Source organism: Lampetra planeri, chromosome 6 (assembly GCF_965212315.1).
Source record: "Lampetra planeri chromosome 6, kcLamPlan1.2.h2, whole genome shotgun sequence".
Classification (NCBI taxonomy): Eukaryota; Metazoa; Chordata; class Hyperoartia; order Petromyzontiformes; family Petromyzontidae; genus Lampetra; species Lampetra planeri.
The window spans coordinates 5694622-5717199 of record NC_136112.1 but is presented as its reverse complement, the minus strand read 5'-3'; the positions used below and the strand labels follow the sequence as shown (position 1 = coordinate 5717199).

General features: G+C 39.9%; 2 protein-coding genes across 5 annotated transcripts in view; one reads left to right on the top strand and one right to left on the bottom strand.

Annotated features, from left to right (window-relative positions):
- Positions 1-328: 328 nt before the first annotated feature.
- RSPH14 (radial spoke head 14 homolog) lies at positions 329-15659 on the bottom strand. The gene is made up of 6 exons (XM_078595361.1): positions 15214-15659; positions 13255-13357; positions 12810-12928; positions 5072-5297; positions 2865-3001; positions 329-819 (listed from the first exon to the last, which is right to left on the bottom strand). The coding sequence occupies exons 1-6, from the start codon at positions 15413-15415 to the stop codon at positions 581-583; spliced, it is 1026 nt and encodes a 341-aa protein (XP_078451487.1). The 5' UTR covers positions 15416-15659; the 3' UTR covers positions 329-580.
- Positions 15660-17328: 1669 nt separating this feature from the next.
- The window catches only part of STK36 (serine/threonine kinase 36), a 34461-nt gene continuing 29211 nt past the window's right edge, over positions 17329-22578 (top strand). For 2 of the 4 annotated variants that reach the window (XM_078595360.1, XM_078595357.1), the window contains exons 1-7: positions 17329-17399; positions 19458-19687; positions 19903-20043; positions 20720-20797; positions 20898-21028; positions 21461-21710; positions 21847-21940. In XM_078595360.1, the coding sequence (XP_078451486.1) occupies positions 19604-19687; positions 19903-20043; positions 20720-20797; positions 20898-21028; positions 21461-21710; positions 21847-21940 (778 nt within the window). In that variant the 5' untranslated portion in view covers positions 17329-17399; positions 19458-19603. Of the gene's footprint in view, positions 17528-19457; positions 19688-19902; positions 20044-20719; positions 20798-20897; positions 21029-21460; positions 21711-21846; positions 21941-22578 lie in introns of all 4 variants that reach the window. The other 2 variants (XM_078595358.1, XM_078595359.1) reach the window with 2 other exon arrangements.

The window sequence follows — 22578 nt, the reverse complement described above, 5'->3', positions numbered from 1 at the left end:
GAATGAGCAGTCCAAAGAGCCAATGAAAATCTGCAGTTCCTTCTTGGCCCAAACATGATTATTTTTACTGTCCTCCACAATCTCCACTATAGCCAAGCAATTTCCTCTGGTCGTCATGGCTGGGTGAGTCATTGAAAAAAATAAAGCTCGTGCAGACTGCTGATGAGGCAATTAGTATAAAAGCATTTCTGACTGCATTGACTGCTGTGTTGAGCGTGAATCGCTGAAGGCAAGCAGACTCTTTATGCCTCAAATTGTGACATTAAATGATATGCATTTTTGTACTCTGATCTTCAGTTGCATCCAATAAATAATGCAAACGACTGGGTAATTCCTGTACATTTTAATGTAGCCATAGGTTGAACGGAACACTTGTCAAAAAATGTAAGTAAACAAACCAGAACCCCATTTTTTTTACATGAAAAAAAAAAGAGTTGTAACTGACTTGCACCGAAAAAAAATCACGCAATGTTCTGAACCCTTAAGAATTTCAACGCAAGATTTTTTTTCTTCACAAACCAAAGCTAAATTTAACATCACAAATGAAAACGAAGGACCCGTGGCGCCATCATGGCGCCAGCTAAGGCCTCCAGGTGATGACTCGAAGAGCAATGTCGACCGCGTTCGCCACGGCAGCACTCGCGTCGCTCCGGCACCCTCCCAGCAAGGACACGCTGGGGAGCAGAGCCTCGCGTCCCTCTGGGGCCTCTGCCAGGGCCGTGATGGCTTTGATGGCGTTGAGACGCACCTCACTTCGTCCATCTGTCACCAGTTCCACAAGTGGATGCACTGCTTCGGCCCCCAGGGCTGCATACTTGCCTGTAACAACACAATGTGTCAGTCAAGCCAGTCACCTAGCGTCCGGATCAGAAACGTGAGTGTAGAAGTAGTATCTCTCTTGAATCTTAATCGCAAAAGAGAAGAGTCATACTGTTGTGTATTATCGCAATAATTTAATGTGAGTAAAAAAAGACGGTGTTGTCTATCAAACTGTGGCACCACTCGCTTGCTGTATCTATATTTGCTCTTGTTTTAATCCCAACTGATCATCTTTATACTTTATAATCCTACCCTATTCCACCAATCCAAATACAAAAAAATATGTTGTGTAATATTTTGTATGCAATTTTAAATAAAATGGCAAAAAAAATCTAAATTAAGTGGCATATGAGGTCTGGCATTTATGTACCATTAATGTAAATGATGATGTATTATTGTTGTGGATGTTCACAAAGGGCAAATTACAGTTGTACACATGCAGTGTGTATATTTTGGAATTGGCAAGATGGGAGGCAATTATACACATATGGTACCACATCTGCACTTTTGTGTAGCTGCCAGTTTTTGTTGAATATTATCCGTATTAAAGTAGTGTCAGTTGACATGTTCCATTTTTTTTCAATCTAATAGTACTGCATTGTTTTTATTGAAACAACCATATGTTACACTGTTTAAGTGTTATCAGATTGAAACATATATGTACGCCAATTACACATTCAAGCATGCAGGGCAGAGACCACTGATACCAATACCATGTATCATAATTTACTGATTAGATAATTTAGTACTTACACAATATTTCCAAATTTATCAGATTTACCCATATCTATGTGACAAGCTCGAAATAAAAATGGAGCCTTGATTAGCAGCAGTGGTGTGTGGCATAAGGTCTTTGAAACCTGCTTCCTCAATAACAACACTAAACCGCAAGCTGTTTCACATGCAAACTAAAACTAAACTAATTTTATTTTACCAGGTAAGGCCCACTGAGCTATATAGCCCTTTTTCAGAAGCGACCTGGCCACAAATCACTAGTCAACGTGGTGGATTATTGCATGGAAATGTATAGTCGCCAAATACTCTAAACACTCTCAAAGCATGTTCCTAAATGTGGAAGGAAAAACCGGAGGACCCAGAGAAAAATCCACACGGCCACGGGGAGAACATGCAAACTCCAAATATACAGGCATCAGGGTTGGGATCGAACCCACAACCTCCTGCAGTACCAAAATATAATAATAGGTTTTTACCCCTTTTTTCTGGCAACAAAACTGAAACCTTTTTACAAGGAAAGGCAAAGGAGTACTGGCAAAGGTAAATTATTACCCCGAGCCCTCATTACTCTGATAGTGCGTTGTCTTTGAGTCGTACGCCTTTTGGTGTCATCTGGTCGAACACCGTATGAGACTAGGCTCTAAGGAAAGCTGTCTCCGGTGTGGACTAATCAATTGCAAGGACAATGCATACATTATCAGAGTGTGGGTTTTGTTTGCATTCTGACCGCAGGTATTGTGGTTAATGTAAACATGATTCCTTGTAAAAAAAGGTTTCAGTTTTGTTGCCAGAAAAAAGGGGGGGAAAAACCTATTATTATGAAATGTATATGCTTTACAATGTCACATTTTAACCGTCACAAATGCACCCTCACCAATTAAACTCCCACAACTAATTCAGTATGTGCCTGGTAGGATTGTCACTCTGTATAGACGTCGCCAAATCCAACTATTTCACACAATTTGTGCTTCATTATTGTCTAGTAACAAATACGTGCACGATGTAAACTGTTCTTTTTTGTCTGCCTATACCTCAGTTCCCAGTGATTTGGATATGCAACGTCGTACTGTACAGCATATACTGTATAAGTATACACATAACACAAATGTATTTTTTGTTTAGAACCAATGGCAGCCACGTCAATTTTGGAATTGCAATCATAATAAGGAACTGGGGATTTCAAGGCAGTGCCACTGAATAGCTGAACCAAAAATCGGATGAGGAAATTAAGAGCACAAATTGCATCGGTGCAATGACAATTTTAAAGAGAGATGTGTCACTAGCAAAACAAGGAATGAGAAATATGTCACCTTGAGTTGTGACAGCTATGCTCATGATAGCACCAGCTGCATTTCCCCTCACATCAGTCGAAGAGTCAGATAGAAGTCCAACGAGGATGGGCACCAATTGTTTATCACAAGCTTGGTTCTTGCCTTCTAGAGATACTCTGCGAAATACAGACAGCAATAGTTAAATATTGCTATTTCATATCCAGATACAGTATTTCATCGGTATTGCTTTGTTAATGATAGAGAGTAAAATGCATTACATATGATATCTACATAGTAATTTGAAAGACTGCAAACAAATAATCCAGAATTCACCCAATCTCATCAGATTTCAGCAGCTAAGCAGGTCTGAACGACGCATAACAGGTGTTATAGGTGATGAAATGTGGATCTGCATGGTGGACAGCAGAGAGAGAACAGTGCAGCTAAATGCATTGTTGTACTGTACTTCTGTGCTCTCCGCCTTCACGAACCCTCACTGCCCAGTGTGATGAAGTATGGTAAATTATCCCCGTAGCCCTTTTCCAAAGGCCTTTTTCCAAAGGGTTATACTTGTGTACATATATATTTCCATTTTGTACCCCAAAAAAAATTACCCTGCCAACACCAGACATCGGCCACTGCATAGAGTGAACAATGTGTATGTTTCCAATATACTCTCATTAGTAGGTGTTTAATTTATAATATTAATACAAATGTTCATTACGGCTGCTTCTGTCTACTTTGCCCTGTTTGATTTTATTCTAATTGTGCTGTTGGTATTATGTCATGAGGCAAGGTATCCATTCAGATATCTCGCAAAGTAATGCATTATTCTGTGTTATAGAACAACCCATTGAAGCTGCCATCAGAGAACTACTTCTGAGATCCTTTAAAAAGACCTTTATATCCCCATTAGTTGCACTAAAGATTCATTGCAATGGCAGTGAAATTGAGGGGGAAAAAACTTCCTTGCGCCAGAATTTATTTTGCAAAATTACGTGAAAATCCCAATTTTATATTACAATTTTTTTGTTTTCGTGCAATCATTGGTAACTGGATGAGCCCATCAATTCGCTACACTTGAAAACCCGGTTTAATCACAGGTAGCTGTGTAGATTGGATTCCGCGATCTCCTCATTGCCAGTTCAGTGCTCGAAGCACTAACCCACTCGATCACATCACGGCTGATTCTTACCCATAGCTGAGACGCGTAACTTAGAGTTATAAAACTATTTTATCTCAAAATCTACTTCGCAATACGTATTAAATACTGTATGTCATCAATTCCGAAAAAGACCATTGTGTGTATCTCACGAAAACAATTCCTAATGGAACTAAAGGAGACCAGATATAAATTGAAAAACTGTCCATGAACCTCAGTGGGTTACCACTTTTTTGATTAAATCACATTTACACATCATAACACAAGTATGAAATATTTATGGTTGAAATGCAGCATTATCATTTCTCTTTTGTGTACTGATATAGTGTATATATCCATGCACCTTTCCGCCTATGCATCATTGATCTTCCAACCATGTGTTGCTGGATTTGCAGCTATTTCTGCTTTGCAAAAGTCTATTTTTGTACTGCTCCTGTACTCCTGACAAGTTCTTTGTAAAATCGTCTATGACTTGGCTGTAACCAACAAACATGAAATCTATTAGATGAGGTGAACTCAAGTTTATGTTGTGCTTGTCCAGACTGAGTTTCAGAACGCATATTGCAACAGTTCCCGGACGTGGGTGTTAGCATCTCAATTGTAAATTCATTCGTAATTGTTATCTTTACCAATTTAGTGCCCATTACAATCATTTTTATAGAAAAAAAAACATTTTACGATGTTCACACACCACACCAGGTACTCATTTGAGTCTACCGAGGGGAGGCACCTGGTGTTGGCCGTGAGCAGGAATTGAACTGGGGTCGCTGGGTTCGCAGACGCGGTGCCCTTACCGTTAGAAAATATATATACACACAGACACACGTGCATGCAAAGGGTTTAAATGCAATTTTTCGATTTAAAGCTTTCGTGACTGCAGGGATTCATCTTCTTGGTTCTTTCGGTAAAGTCACGTAGAAGGGAAGTAATAAAATAATAAAAATAAAACACTATAAAATAATTCTCACGACGTTTCGGCCACAACGCAAGCAGCCGTCTTCAGGTGAAGACCAGGTCTGTCGGGGAGACAGCGTCTGAAATGCACTCAATGTAATATATAACACCGTTGTTGCACAGCACTTACGTAATGTTCATCGTAGCACGGGCTGCTTTGGCACGTATCCGCTCAGACTCATGAAGAAGCAATGTGAGGAGCACATCTACGGCACCGACTTCAAGCGCTTGCTTCGTATCCACGGCCAAGCAGAAGTCCAGCGTGTCCAGAATTAGCTCGCAGATTTCATTCAACTCCGAGCGCAATTTTTTAACCAAACAAGGCACCAACCCAGCTTCAACTATGCCAAGCGCGCCTGTTAACAACAACAAAAGATGTCTTCATTAACCGACATGTGGGGTTGCACTTACCTCCATCTAGACCTTGTCTGAGAGGGGAGTAGAGACCCATTACAATAATTCATTTATATTTTATAGTGCATCTACAAGAGCAGCATTAGTTCTTGAGTTCTATATTGTGCAGCATGTCAATTATTCTCCAGGAATGACAAGATAGCTTAATTATAGGCAGTGTATATCTGCCACAGTTTCACATTAATCTGTGCCTTAAAACGAAACTAATTTAAGCAATTGAAAAACTAACATTTAATTTTCGTAAATGTTTAAAGATACACTATTTCATTGTTTTGTTTTATAACACGATACGTGACCGACGCTGCAGAATCCAATGAGGCCCGTCCACTGTTAATTATCTCAAAATCGTGCACAATCAATTGCAGCCGCTCCATAACATTACACTGCATGAATAGGGTTCTCAAGTTTTTTTCGTGACAGACTTCATAAAAATGAGTCTCATATCTACCGTCGCATGAGGTTTACTTTACTGGGTGTTTTTTTTAAAGCCTCAAGGGAAACAATGAAACAAAGAATACTGAGAATATATATATTTTTTGTGTTTCTCCATTACTGTTGGGCTTGGCGACAGCATGTTTTCTCGAGCCTCTGAGGCCTAAAACTTGTTGAAATAAGCACATTTCACCTCAGTCCTGCTGATGTCTTAAATATACATTGCCTTATGTGCACAATCCTACAGAAGGACGTTGATCATCCTGCTGTGTACGCTTCCTTCTTTACCTTTAATTTTATTTATGTTTTGCAATAATAGGTAGGCCATCGTACATTGGTGTCATGGTCAAATTCATAGAGGGGGAGGAAAAGAAAGCAGTCTTATTCCTGACTGGAATTTGCTGTAGGGACTCTTGTGGTAAAACATTCTGTAACCTAGTGTAGCATCCTCGTCTATACAGTAACTGCAGTGAAAAAGGAACTTTTTTGAAAAAATTTAAGGAGCGATAAAAACACACCCAAAGCTGGAAATTGTAACGTTTCAAGAATCCACGTAAATAAACTCAACTGAATCCGCGTGTAAATGTTGATGCTGACAATATACACCGCTTAAATCCCCATATATGCAGCAAATGTCACTTTGCAAAGTCAATCATAAATTAAGGAAATGTGACGTGTTAATAGTTCTTCATATACAATGGATGACAAATATAATAGGTGTCTATGATAGCTTGGCAAGTGCCTTACAAATGCTGACACATTAATTGACAGACTCCTTTTCTTTAGATCTCAATATGTAATCCTAGAATTGTATTGCGGGAATCTATAAGATGGTAGTTTTTAGATTAGAAACGTGAAGTGAAATATCTCTGCACGCAATTTTCTGCCATTAAATTGTATATGCTGCAAGCAAAGTAGGAAACATTTTCGAGCTTGCCAAGTGGTCCTATCGAATTGACTTGTCTCTATTTTGCGCTTCAGAGCCAGAGGCACCGGCAAGACTTCAGGCTTGCCGCACACGTGGATACCAGCGGCTCAAGCAAGGGGTACGGTGGAAGAGAAAGATGGTGACTGTCCACAGTATAGCCAAGAATTGTGCCGCCACAGACCCGTCATCGTTTCCAATGGCACAGACTCGGTTATAAACATCATGTACGCCAAAGGCTCGCTGTGGAATTTTTGTACAACCTTAGAATTCCACGTGGCAGACTGCGCTCATAGGAGGCGAAGAGAGAACAAAGGGGAGACCTTGCCTGGTCTGCCGGCCATTATGACAGGACTGCGCAATGACCTTGCAGTCAGGACAGCTTTCAGCGCTCCGGTGAATATCATTTGGACAAAAGCTGACTACCTCAAAGACCTTTGACTGTATTGGTGCATTAGTGTATATTCCTCAAGTTCATTGACATTCTTGAGCCCATATAACCACGGATATAGTGGAGAACAACAATGTTCACTTGCAAAGAGTTGATGTTCACAGCATTAAAAAAAAATGTGTTTAAAGGTCAATCGTGAATTACCTTCTTGGGCAGCTCAGAGGCGGTTATGTAAGCATTATGAAAAAAAATAGGATATATATTTCCATTCTAGATTTGAAGCTTTCGTGACTGCAAGGAATCATATTCTTAGGTTTTTTCGGTAAAGTCACGTAGGTAAAACATCAAAATTAATGAAAATAAAATAAAATAAAACAAAAATCACGACGTTTCGGAGGCAACACAAGTCTCCGTCATCAGGTGGGGCCGTCACAGCCAGATTAGCGCGTAATAACGTGATGCAGCTAATCTGGCTGTGACGGCCCCACCTGATGACGGAGACTTGTGTTGCCTCCGAAACGTCGTGATTTTTGTTTTATTTTATTTTATTTTCATTAATTTTGATGTTTTACCTACGTGACTTTACCGAAAAAACCTAAGAATATATATTTCCACACTGCCGTATGTAAAGCATTTGAAGCCCAGAATGTTTGCTTGGTAAGCACAGGCAGAATTAATCAATTAATAATAAGCATGCGTAAGCTGAGAATTAAGGTCTCGACTACTCAACACAAACACCCTTACCATGGCTAACCTTATGACAATTGAAAAATGTACTTCAAATGGGGCGCGGAAAAACGTGAGAAACTCAGGGTGGCTAAGATAACAACTGTTATCAGTCTTTTGTCTACTGCGCCCAAGCATGAAGAGCAGATCAATGTCGACTGGATTGTATATGAGAGTAGGCATTGAGCTTCTTGGTTTAAATCTACATTTCTCAAAACCCATGAGCATAAAAGGCCACTCAAAGAGGTGAAACCCTTTCTTCATGAACATGTCATAGTAATGGAAACGGAACAATTGTTCAACGACTTACGTTGTAGCTTCCTGCAGTGCAGGCAGGCTGTGCAAACTTGATTTCATATTATTCAATAATAACAGTTTAATTAAATATGCATGATATCAATACAATGTAAATAATTATGCCTAAAAAGACAATTCACAGTGTGTGTACATAACTACCCGGTGCAATTGATTATGTAATTATGCATACATGCATTTAAATATTGTTAGCAGGTGTAGTTGATGATTGCAGTTTATCTATATATATATAAAAAAGGGAAATTTGTGAATGTGTGTCTGTTAGAAATATTTAGTACACTTCCCGACATGCAACAAACTTTAAATTTGGCATGTGGGTAGTTTCCAGACTGCACACAATGCAAAAAGTATGAAAATTTACTTTTGTATTTTGGGAGGGGGGGGGGGCGCAATAATGGATATATTTTGCACAAGTGAGCGGTGACGTCACATCTATGATGTCACCCGCATGCGGCAGCGTCACGCAGTGTGCCTGCTGACGTCACGCACCCCCCCCCCACCCTCCGCGTAGGCCGTGTATTAATCCAAGACAAGAATCCAAGTCTCGGGCGAAGCCGAGTAGTAAAGCTAGTTATAAATATATTAAGATTGGTATTGGCCGAACAGCTTTTCAGATACTCTTTCCTATCTGAAGTTGATTTGTTTATTTTCTCTTAAGATGAATAACTCTAACCCAGTGCTCCAGGGGAGTCATTTTTAAATTGCAAGCAACGCTTGCAGTATATTTGATATATTTGAGTGAATTGTATTAAAACATGCAAATAACATGTCACAGTCCAGCCTCTGGTATTTTGCAAATGTTTATCATTAAATAAGCTCGCGGAGGAAAAAAAAATACGCAGGATTTTGTTGTTGTTGTGTTAACATCTAAGTAAATGCATATCAATTACAGCATAAGTGTAACATCTAAGTAAATGCATATCAATTACAGCATAAGTGTACTCTTTGCCATTGTAATAGCGACTGCAGTCTGGTTGCTAAGCTATCAGAAGCATATACGGTACACAATTATGTAATCAAGTATGCCTGAAATATCACGATAACAAACACCCTAACATATATTATTGTCCAATATACTAACCCAACGTGCTTCACAAACAAAGAAATATGAGTTTGTTTGCGAGTGTTCAAAATATATACACCAAGTGAAATGTCATAACCATGCTTGAACATAAATTTTACATGCAGTCAAACTCCATTAATCCGCGGCAATGTGGGGGGGGGGGGGGGACCTCCCCATAGATCTTGTAACTAACTAAACTATATATTCAAAATATCCATACGGTCTGATTTATCTGAAATTATTGCAAATATTTGCAGATCGACATTTCTTTTATACACAATTCACAAATAAGAGGAAGGAGCCATGAACAGGTGCGACATTCAGCCTATTCTAAAACACAGCAGAGTTAAAAGAGACTTGTGGTGGAGTCGTAAGCGTACTGGATCACGTAAATTAGTATGCTGTTGATCAGTAAAAATGGGGGGGGGGGCGAAAAGCTTTAATTTCCCAAAGGGTAATGCAATTTTTGGCGCTATAATAAAAGCATGAATATACACGAAGAAAATAAATACGATCTAAAATTTTGTGATGATACAGTCATTATAAAACCAATGGAAATAAACTACAGGAAATTATAGAAGACATTAATAAACGAAGCTACAAAGTGTGGCTCAAGGTAAGTATGAGCTGCAAAAAGCCAAAAATCTGTTGGAGGAATGCAACTGGACAACACACGGGAGTATGTTTACCGAGGGCAGTTGTTAAGAACGGATGAGAATCAAAATAATATCAAGGCATGGCCGAGAGCAGGCTGGAGATTTTTTTTTACTTAAATGCAGCATACCAATTCACAACGATCGATCACCATCCCTTCTAAAGTTGTGTCTTGCCCAAGCCCTTTTTATAACATAGTATACCACATATATGACAATAAACAGCTTCTGTTATGAGCAAAGTTAACGTTTATTGACGAGCTAACACATACTTTTTCCATCTTTTTCACCGTATATTGTTTCTCAATGGTAATTTCTATGCATATGTTTAGGTTGTTACAGATACAGGTACAAGTATTGTATGGGAATTTAATTAAAAGTGTAGCAAATAGTTAATAGACTTGGTATAATATAAGATTGCAATGTAAATTCTGCAATCAGGATTGGGTTTTTTTCAGCAAAGCTCTCATGTAAATTGTCTTCATGAAAAACTACCGGCGCATGGGTTATTTAAAACAGTTTCGTATTAGCATGTTGTAGTTAGGACACGAATGATAATGTTGGAATGGTTTAATAATAAATAAGCAATACGGATATGGTTGTATTCATCCATTCTTTTCCCAGTCTGCTATAATCCAATTTGTATTCTCCGTTAAATTAAAATGTTCAGTTAATATTTACTTAAATAAATTAACATCCCCATCTCATTTCTAAATATCAATTCTCTTTTATTGCAGAACGCTCTAATTCAACCGAATTTTTTATGGCATTTCAGCACATTGTGAGCATCTGTTACTATAGTTGGTATAATCACGATACTGGTGGAGTTTCAACCACAATGCAAAAGTGAGTTTTTAAATAAACATTACAGGCAAATGTATCATGGAAGAATTGGAGAAAATGTTGTACAAGGCAATAAAATGCACGCTTGTTTGCGCAATGAGAAAAGGTGTAATGTGTGTGAGCATGAGCCTATTCCCTCTAGTAACCAAACTGCCCTCTTGGCTGACATTTTACTTCTCTTGCTCACCTATTTTAAATCACGCTCTTTTATTGCCATGCTGACTCCTAACTTCCAGACCTTTGAACTTATGTTGGGAGAAAACCTTCATTAAAATGACCATGAGACCAAAAGTCCTTGAAACGTGATGGTTTTCTTCCGATAGCATTCACAAAGGTGGTAACGCCCAGGTAGGTGACCCATAGGATTTTATGTAGCATATGCGCTGCCTCTGCCTAAAATCAGAGTGAATTATTGATCTTCTAAATGTTCAGTGCAATATTATTGACTGACCAACAGAGCTATATCATCTTCAGCATGACCAATGGCAGCCTGCAGCATGATTATAGCATCCAGCCGATGAAGTCCCACTGCCTGGAGCTCCATAACAATGTAAAACTGCCACACATTCTGTTCCGAATCCTCTACAGTGGCCTTCCCTGTCACCATAACATCCACAACTATTTCATGCCTCTAAAAAGATATAATCTGTGAGATTTGAAAATTTTAATATGTGATATATTTAAATAAATTTCATATAAAACACAATAACATTTCTGAACGAGGACCCTACACTACGTGTCCCATTACCTCTTCTGTCCGGTCACATGCCCTCTCGGGTTCACCCAGACTATTTCGTCCTTCCATGCCCCCTCTCTGCATTCGCCAGAGCCATGTCCCTCATGGACTCTTCTTGGTGCCCCAGCACACGCCGCTGACAGAAAGGACCATTTACACCCTGGTTCTCCATGGAACTGCAACTGACACCACGCGCCGTAGTGACCCCACATATGTCACTAGACACAACAATTAAGAATTGCAATACGTGCATGACTGAATTTGATTTCCTCTTACAAAAATACACTATCATTGCTTCATAGAGGATTTACTTTTATTCCCAAGTTTGCTTGGAATTTACTTTCCTAGCAAAATCAATCCTAAGATTCATTGTTTTGTTAATGTGAGATTTACTTTCCGGTCATGAAATGCTCCAAAATTATTTTTCATTTACTTTCATGGGAAAATTTATTTTGCTGTCATAACTGCACCGATTACTTTGTACTTGCTCTCATGCCCAGGTTTTACTTAGAATTGACTTTCCCATCATACACTCTCCCTGACATTAATTTGTAGTTACCTTATGCAACTATTTACTTGTAATTAAATGCCACACGTGGGAACTGGGGTGAGACTTTTTTTCCCCAACTATTTTCGTATTATTAGATTAGTCAAGTAATATAAGCAAAAATTAGTATAGCAAATTACTTTACTCATCCAATAGCTCAACTCTAATTATAACACTTGGAATATAGGCATCTGTGGGACCATAGTGAATCCTTTCACTTTGTAGTATTGACAGATTCAGTGCTAACCCTTGAAAATGCATGGCAGAGATAATGCAAAGTATGTCCATAACAGCGATGACGACACCCTATCACGGATGTCCACAAGCAAGGTTGCCCCTTTCAACTTAAATTATTAACCTCATAGTCAACTTGACTTCACAGGTCTGTGGTGACATATAATTTACCAGGTACTTGAAATCCCTTTATGAGTATAAGCAGCACACACACCATTGTGTTACATCAGTAAATATTCATCAGCAGCAATGCTGAATGTCTCTAGATAACAGGCGCATCATGGATAAGTGGATAATTCACAACCCTGTACATGGATTGCCGTTATATAAATAAGCTATGTATTGTAAGAACACATACAATCATTCAATATTGCTCTGTAGGGCCTGGAATATTTAATAAATTATGTAATAAAGCACGTGTCAGGTTTAATATGTACATAAATATGTATATATTATTTAAAAATAATATATATTTGAAAAATATTGACTCAACAAACAGAAGGAAGGTTTAATTAAGCTTAAGAGTGTTCGCAAGTGTGTATGCATGCATGTGCATACAGAGTGCTGTATTGTGTAGTAATTTCAGTACCGTGAGGAATTTCAGACAGCATTTCCAGGGTCTTGTGGGTATTTAATCGACAGATGTCTACATCATCGTCAAAGAGGTGAGACAGCGGCAAAATCAAATCCATGGACAAAAACATTGTCCTGTTAGAAGCATAAGAATGGACAAAAAGACATGTTAAACATTACAAACTTGGTAAATATTGGTTAATCATTTTCATCCATTGTTTTTATGCAGGACAAAAAAGCATACATTACATGGTGTTCATAATCTGTTTACACGTTGCAATTATAGAATGAGTCTAACCATAGTAATATGTTGTCTTTCTACAAATTGAATTAATCAGTGCAACGAAGAACTTAGTTGGGCCCCTACCGAGATTTTAATTCACAGCCTTCACACTGTGAGCCACACACTCAAACCAATATTCCACCCAGCTAAATATTTTATCTATATGATGCAAATTTACCTGGCAATGCTGTGCGAGACCATAATGGATAGGGCCTCTGTCGCCTTACAACGAACTGTGGCATCTTCGTCAACCAGCAGTGACCTCAGACACTCTAGACAACCTGTAAACGTAACATATTCATTCCCACCACAGCAAAAACACAGGTTAATGGTTTAGCTTTCTATTTCCACATACGGCACCGCTGTGTGGGGAACATTAAGAGTGTGTTTGATGCAGGTTTTGTTCACGTTGATGTTCTGAGAGCAAATGAGGCTGCACTCTGATGGCTTTCTCGTGAAAGTGTCTGTTGCTTTTTATTCAGTGTTTCCATTACCTTGGCCTACAACGTCTTCCTGCTGCTCAGCCTATTTACCCCCTCTAAGGCTGACCTTCTCTGGCTCATTATATGAGCACTTTAATGTCTCGTCTGTCCAACAAACTCTTTCGTATAAGACGTTTTAAACTTGGTTGTTTTGAAACAGACAGAAGAGAGCATATAGGCAAGGGCATGTTCTCCTGCACCATATTGTTCAGGTAGCAGTGATGGATAGTGCTGGTGTTTTTGTAAAAAAATAAGAATACAATATATTGAGAGAAAAAAATGTGGATCCTTAAAAGTTATGTTTGGGATAAAGCATGACATACAACATGTACTTGACCACGCTGGTCAATAGCAATAGCGAAGTTTATACAGGTACCGTGATAAATTTTGATTTAAAGCTTTCGTGACTGCAGGGATTAATATTCTTGGTTCTTTTGGTAAAGTCACGTAGAAGGGAAATAATAAAATAATAATAATAATACAAAAATTCCCTTCTACGTGACTTTACCGAAAGAACCAAGAATATAGGTACTGTGATAACGTCCATGCTGTCAGTGGTGGCTTAAATGTAACTTTCAGAACATAAAAATCTGTGTCCACGCACGATGAAACCATGCCTCTACAGTTTACACCCTTTCATGTGTAATTTCAAACCTCAGTCAGCCTTCACTCCATATAACTAAATGCAATAGTAACATTTGGTGAGTCTCACACAAGTGCATCATCAAAACGTGGCAGCTCTATAGTTTCGATTTAAAGCTTTCGTGACTGCAGGGATTCATCTTCTTGGTTCTTTCGGTAAAGTCACGTAGAAGGGAAGTAATAAAATAATAATTTTATTATGTTTTATTTTTATTATTTTATTACTTCCCTTCTACGTGACTTTACCGAAAGAACCAAGAAGAAGCTCTATAGTTGCCGGTGTCTCGTTGGCGATATACCATATTATGCGTTGACCTATGACCTCTAGATCTTCAGCAGCCATAGTCATTCCAGTCATGGATGAATTCCTCCCCCAAGCCGTCACCAACACCCACCTAGCACCTTCACGCGAGCTGATTTCATAGGTTACTCCATCTCCATCTTCACCTAACCTCTGTCAGTACAACACTAACCCTACCTCGAACCCTTACAGGCTCATTAATGGGAAACAAAATAAACCATCAGACATAGCTCCTTCCCACATCTCTCTCCAGATAAAAAGTGTCAAGGAGAGCCGACACAAGGTTGCAGGGGGTTCGTCTTTTATTCCTTTCCTCCCATCCACACCTGTCCCCAGCCGTCCCAATCTCGTTCCTGTCCGTTCTCTCCCTGATATCTCCTCACCTGCTCCTCCCCCTCCTCCTGTCACCGTCCCACTCCCCCTCCTATTGGTGGTAATCCACCCCTACAAAAGTATGCTTTACACATACCATGTGCCACACCGCCTTCTGGAAGTGTATCTTTTATGCAGCAAACGTTGATTTAATAATACAAACTGTGGATCGATATTGACAATCATCATCTCGTCAGCAAAATCAGAGTTACTTAAAGTCACTGCTGATGAAATTCCCCATGTGTCAAGGCAATGTCTATTCGAAGATGGGTCTGAGTTCGACGCAAACCTATAAAATACTGGCAGGTCCAATCACCCGCGAGGAGTAGGAGGCTCTTACCGACACGCACCGCCTCGTAAGCCATCTCTGGCTCGTGCACCAAGTCGCACAGGGCCATGAGGGCTCGCTGCCGGGTCAGCAGCTCGGGCCCCTGCAACTCCCTGCACAGCCTGGGCAGCGCCCTGTCCCCGAAGGCCAAGGTGGCCTTGGTCGGGTCCACGTCCGGTGGCATCTGAACGGATGACCTCGTGTATAAAGCCATATTGCTAGAAGCTCGCACACACACACACACGCGGACCCAAACTTTGCACTCTACTTATGGACGTTTTGTGAATTTAATTTAGCAACCGTGGACGGGGATCGTATACTTTTAAAGTCTGTATATATATAAAAAGTAATATACCATTAAAAGAACGATAAGAACGACAAGAACGACAAAGATTGACAGCTCTGCCCCCAGCGTCACGTTCACGTGCGTCTGTTCGGCTTCGCGTTGTTTACGCTCCGTTGCGATGGCAACCGAGGGGTCCTGGCCAAGGGTGGGGGTCGTGGTTTGGGGGGGGGTCCTTGAGCTCTCTTTCCCGCCCCCTCCCCTTGACCCCCAACGAATCAGCATTGAGCACCCCCCACAGCCCCTCCCCTCCCCCAACGAACCCCTCCCCTCCCCCACACTACAACCCCTCCCCTCTACGGTGCTTAGGTGCCTTCCGCGATGCCTGATTCACTCAAGGAAACATTTATGTTTTTATAAAGTGCTTAAGGGACCGCTGCCGGTTGCGTAAACAACTTGAGCTGAATTTAACACGTAGGCTTTAGCGACAAATGTTATTAACAATAAATCCAACGATAAAAAAAAGTTTTTATTGTAAAAGTTTTCATTTTATGAACTTAAGTTGAAATGGCTCTTACTTTACACTGATTTGTAGTGGAACATCCGAATGGATGATTTCACTTAAAGTTGTCTTATGCAACCCAACCCCTGGCCCTCATCCTGCAAGTGAATTGATTATGGCTCATGAATGATGATGACAGGGGACTGCAGAGTGCAAGCTCGGAATGAATACTGAAGCTCACCACATCTGTCATAAAAAATATATAAATATACTATAAGTAAGCATTTTAAGCGGTAACTCCTCCTCGGAGTAAACGTTGACATAGGTGGAGACACCGTAGTTGAAAATATATACAGAAAAAAACCCATCTTGCCATTGGCTTGACATGGAAAAGTGTTGAGGTCAAATCAAACTGCCGCCTGAGGACGGCTACTTGCGTTGTGGCCGAAACGTCGTGAGAATTGTTTTATTATGTTTTATTTTTACTATTTTATTACTTCCCTTCTACGTGACTTTACCGAAAGAACCAAGAAGATGGTGCTAAGGCATTGTTTAATTTGTGTAAAGTATGATCCAGTTAAGTCAAAACTCAAAACCATGGTCAGTAATAACAATGCTGGAATACTACTACTGTACCATAAAGGGAAATGTATAAAGGTGTCAGTTTTTTATACTCTTAGTTCTTTCGGTAAAGTCACGTAGGTAAAAAATGAAATAAAAATAAATAAAAATAAAATAATATAACATTTGTCAGTTTTTGTACCAGATAAAAGGATAAAAACCTATTACTATATTTTGATACTGGTAAATGCTTACCCCGAGCTCTTAATACTCTGATAGTGCGCTATTTTTGAGTAGTACGCCTTTTGGCGTCATCTGGTCCAACACCAGTGGAGACTAGGCTCTAAGAAAAGCTGTCTCTGGTGTGAACCAATCAATTTCAAGTACAGTGCATATCATTATCAGAATTGTTTATTTTTTGTTTGCATTTTGACTGCTTGTGTTGTGGTCAATGCAAACATGACTCCTTGTAAAAAAGGTGCCAGTTTTGTTGCCAGATAAAAGAGTAAAAAACAATTCGCATATTTTGTTACTGGCAAATGAGGTTCCAATGGTGTATATTATCAGAGTTGTTTATTTTTGTTTGCATTTTGACTGCTTGTGTTGTGATTATTGCAAACATGATCCCTTGTATAAAGGTGTCAGTTTTGTACCAGATACAAGGGTAAAACCCTATTACAATAACAACAATGGTTCAAGATGCAAGTTACAATTAATTTATCATTTTTATTAAAAATAAAAAAAATCTTGACAGGCGCTCCTCGGACACCTATGGTTTTGGCGGCGATTCTTCGCCATTGGCGCGTGGGGGGAGGGGAAGGAAACTCGCGGCCGCCGCTTCGGAGAGCATCGGTGAACATCTCTTCCCCGCTAACCCCTAACATAACCCCTCAGCGCTGCCACACACACACATTTGTACATTACACTGCTAATTAACACCGTTAGAAGAGAAGTCGCGCTGATGATTGTGATCGCGAGAGGTGTGTGGTGGGGTGATTCGCGCTGCGTTTGTCTCGCCGGTGTCGTTCTCGCGCCTCGAGTGGTCACCAACACCCCCCCCCAGCCTATCGCTACGATAATTATCGAGCCTCGTGCCATTAACAGCGATATCTTTGGGAGAAGGGGGGACGGCAAAAGTTGCCTTCGGTTCTGTACTCGTGAGGCGATAGCCGCGAGGACGACGCGGCTTCCAGTTCTTGCCCCCGAGTCGTAGCAAATGTGACATTGAACCCTGAGGCTTGTGAACGTGTCTTGAACTCTCACAGGAGGGTCATCAAGGTGCCTCGATGTGTGTGTGTGGCCTGTGGTCATCAGGCAATGGGGACGTACTAATTACGAAGGTGCTTTGGTCTGTTTCTGCGAGCCTTGCACAACGAAGCGGAGCTCTCTAAAGGTGTCTTGACTGCGTTATTATATCAGATGTGTGAATATAGTGTGTCGTCTATAGAGAGAGTGTGTGTATGGCCACATGTTGTGTACGTATAGATTCCATGTACGAACGTTTTATTATAAACGAGGCCCCAAGCTTTCGGTAAAGTCACGTAGAAGGGAAATAATCAAATTTTCTTGCTGTGGATTTCACACCTGATGACGATTACTTGTGTTGCAGTCGAAACGTCGTGAAAATTTTTATTGTTTTATATTATTTTATTGAGGCCCCAAGCTGTCGCCCATACGAACTCTGCTGCTGCCGTTGATGGCCCTCTTAGCGTTGTCTAGACGACCGTGGTTTGAGTCTCATAGCCCACGTGCAACAATTTTGCACGGTGTGGCGTTTGCAAGCCGTGTTAAATCAAGCGGTTACTGACAACAACATTATTGTATTATCGCATGCATATTAGCCTAAGGATACGTGCACAAATCCACGCGATTTGGAGAATGTCGCCCGGTAAATGTGTACAAAAAAATCAAGGGAAAAAATGTAAACTGCTGTATACGATCCCGATTTAATCAGCTGTACTGGATTGATCTAATACTGCTGTGTGTAGCACAGCACGATATCGTGCTGTGGTTCGAGTGTTCGGCTGACAAATGTCGCCCATCACAATCTCTCCTTGCGCCTTTGTCAACCATTCTGAGTGTCACCACAATAACGCTTTGAAGGAGAAATGTACAGCATTCGCAAGGATACATGGTGCAGATTTAGTAAACGAATAAAGATATTGCACATACTTCACACAAGAAAACGGTTTTAGTTTCATTTGTCAAATATAATACGAAGGCTTTCGGTCATGTCAGACGAATGAGGGTTTTATGACACACCATTTGCATTTACTTCAGTTTAATTGATTAGGTATAGCCCTGTGAGCCATGGGGCACTTGACTCGGGTGCAACCGCAACAAACAAAACATGAACAAAGAACATCTTAAAGTGACGACGCGCAACAGAAACATCCAGGAAAAAACAGTAAAATCTTCCAGAAAAAAGCACCGTATATCAGCGCTGTGTGCAAAAATCCCAATGGGACGCAAGTCTAATAATAACCATAAGACAATTTAGATGAAGTTAGGCTAACTCCGTACTTCAACAAACATGGCTTAACCATGCGTTTTCGAAATCACAAAAATAAAGCTATAAAAACAATGTAACGGTGATCATAGGAACTGTGATTCAAATTTAACAATAAACGATATACATAACGTGCACGACCAAACTTTGCTGCTATAGCTGGCAGCATGAGTCACTCCATAACAGCAGGAGTATCGGCAGGAGCATCAACACTTCTCAATGCACCTTTCAAGTTCACTTGTGCGATCTAAACTAAATAATCAACTACGATGTATCTCTCAACTTTATTACAACGTATACAAGTTAAATATAACTGGAAAAGTTATCAAGTTAATTGATACTCAAAATCACATCGGTGGCTGTCTTTTAAAATCATAAATGAGCTTTGTTGATCCCTGCAGGCACTGTTCATGCAGGCACGGGTACTGTGATGTCTCATCTTCAGAAAGCAAACTTCCTTCGCGCAATCGTGTGAAGTACATCACAGCGGCACCTTTTCAAGAACAGCAGTAATTCACAAACCTGGGAGCACTTCTGGCCAAGGACCATGGAAAAGTACCACGTGCTGGAGATGATTGGAGAGGGATCATTTGGGAAGGTTTACAAGGGAAGAAAAAGATATACTGGCCAAGTAAGTAATTTTGAATGACCCAGGGTTATAATTATGAATCAAACATGGCGTTTGTTTCAGATAGAAAAAAACCTGAACTGCATTTTAACAATTTACAACAAAGTTTATGCTTTTCTCTGACCTTGAATTCCAGTTTGTCACGCAACACATTTGATTTATAACGTTTCAAGCTGTGTAGTATTTGATCAGTAAGGCAAACACTCTTAATATTTCAGGTTGTAGCCCTCAAGTTCATCCCAAAGGTTGGTCGCTCAGACAAGGAGCTGAGAAACCTGCGTCGAGAAATTGATATCATGCGAGGCCTTCAACATCCGAACATCGTCCAGATGCTGGACAGCTTTGAGACTGATAAGGAGGTAAATGCAGTGGAACCCACTTTTTGTCTTGATAATAACAGAAACGATTCACCACTAGTGTTCAAGACAGTGTTTTTAAATGGGATATGTGATAATTGTTTGCACAAATGGCTGTGTTTATACTACTTTAGAACTAATCAGAAAAGTTGAAACCAAATAAATTTAGTTTTTGACCAAATCCCAACAACAAAAGTGCAATTTTGGTCAAAGTGTTTATTTCGCCGTTGTGCAGAGACTAGATAATAATCTGGGTATATCTCAAACATTGCTTTGGATACAAAATTAGAATTTAAAACAAGTGCATAATTGCATTTTCACACTGGGTGTGCATTTGCTTCTTTGTGCCAGCATTATGCAACCAACATCTGTGCTTTACAAATAAATTAGCAACCAGTGGTTTTTGTTTTAAGGTTAGATTTTTGTAATTAGTTTTTCTCGTTCATACTGGAGGAAGTGGTGATTGACACCTTGGCTTTTTATAAACGCTTTTTGTTGCTGCTGTAAAAGTGGCTTCTTACAATTGTCATGAAAAATACCTGATCGATGTATAGCAGTGCATTTTTTTATGAAGTAGATGTGTATTACAAAAAAACTGCCACAACACAAGTATGTGATGGTTGTGTGACAGAGACCGAAAAAGTTGTGATTGTACATTGGCATGGTATGTTTCCTGTAGGTGGTGGTTGTAACGGATTATGCAGAAGGAGAGCTATTTCAGATCTTGGAAGATGATGGAAACCTTCCTGAAGAGCAGGTAATATCAGTGTCGTAATGCTAATATCACGGGAATTATGTATTGGCACTGCACATTGGTTATGGTCTCGATGACCTAATGATACAAGTTAATTTTGCAGGTCCGTGAGATTGCATGTCAGCTGGTCTCTGCATTATATTATCTACACTCTCATCGCATCCTTCATCGGGACATGAAGCCTCAAAACATACTGCTCGGAAAAGGAGGGGTTGTCAAGCTCTGTGATTTTGGGTCAGTATTAAAACTTTCACTACATTTATGTGGCCATCTGTGTTTCTAGAATATATACTTTTGACTATTACTGTACATTTATGTATACAGTCTAGCATTTTGTTTAAAGTTTAGTTTTTGACATATTAAACGTACAGGTCTTTACAGACAGCATATATTACTCGTAATGACAAAGGCAAATAACACTTTAGAATACTTTTATAAAAAGTGATCCATGTCAGTCAGAATATCAATCGGGATGAAAGGCATGATACACACACACCGCCTCACTGTTTCCTTGGTGCTTACCTGATTTATTGCAGAAGGGCTTAAGAGACTCGGAGTCTCAAGAGTGCTCATGGATCATTTATGGCATCTGAGCAATTTTTTTGGAGAGGTCTGACATGTTATTGAAAAAAGATTTCATCTTACCTGTTTCTGCTGTTTTGGCAGGTTTGCCCGGGCCATGAGCATCAATACCCTTGTACTGACCTCCATTAAAGGAACGCCATTGTACATGTCTCCTGAGTTGGTGGAGGAGAAGCCATATGACCATACAGCTGACCTTTGGTCCATGGGTTGTATCCTCTACGAGCTCTTTGTTGGCACGCCACCATTCTACACCAACAGCATTTTTCAACTGGTCAGCCTCATCATCAAAGATCCTGTCAAGTGGCCTAAGAACATGAGCGCAGAGTTCAGGGTAAGTTATTTTTTACTCTAAAATCATGTTTTGAATGAATCTGGGCACTGTGGTATAGAGGGCACATGTTGCTAAAAAACATTGGCGTGCTTTAATAGCATTGGTTTTACAATATTCACTTAAATGTTTGTTTCAGAACTTCTTGCAAGGATTGCTGACAAAGGAACCGAAATTACGTCTTTCCTGGCCAGCACTCCTTCACCACCCATTTGTGGCTGGAAAAGTTATTGGTATGGTTGCTGCTTACATTTTTTGCGAATAAGATGAGGGACTTGTTTATTGTGAAGTAAATTAAACATTTCCTAATACTTTAGTTGAACAGTTTGAGATGAGCAATAATTAAACTTCGGTCAGAAATAACCGCAAAGCCTTATTATATGTTGCAGGGACAGGAATCGGTAACTGCATGCATTGTGATGTGTGTGATGTCCCTTTCTCTATTTGCATGTAACTCACCCTGCTTTGCCATACGGTACAGAATGAATGCTGCATGCAATATACTGCATGCAAAACATAATATCAAGGTCAATTACAAGTGGTGGAGATGGTCTCATAGTGCCAAGTCATGCTTTAGAAAACATTCTGTATAATAAGAGCCAAATCTGTATGTTTGTATGCAAGTGTTGGTCTTTGTCTGGAAAAAATATCCTATATCACTCCACCATATTAACTGAATGAGGTGCTCTATGATCTATAGATTCAGCAAGTTAGTTGTATTATAAAACGCTATTACCTTTTCCATCATAAGTCGACTTATTGGCCCCAATACTACTTATCCACTCTGCCATTTTTAAGAGTGCGGCATATGATGTAATCCCCACAACCACATTTCAAAATCATACAAACCGATAGGTGTGTTCCATTGGGA

Coding starts and splice junctions, on each gene's coding strand:
- RSPH14 (XM_078595361.1), bottom strand. CDS start 15,415: ATGGCTTTATACACGAGGTCATCCGTTCAGATGCCACCGGACGTGGAC. Junction 12,929..13,254: donor GTCTCGCACAGCATTGCCAG/GTAAATTTGCAT, acceptor TGCTTCTAACAG/GACAATGTTTTTGTCCATGG. Junction 3,002..5,071: donor CGTGCTACGATGAACATTAC/GTAAGTGCTGTG, acceptor TGTATTTCGCAG/AGTATCTCTAGAAGGCAAGA.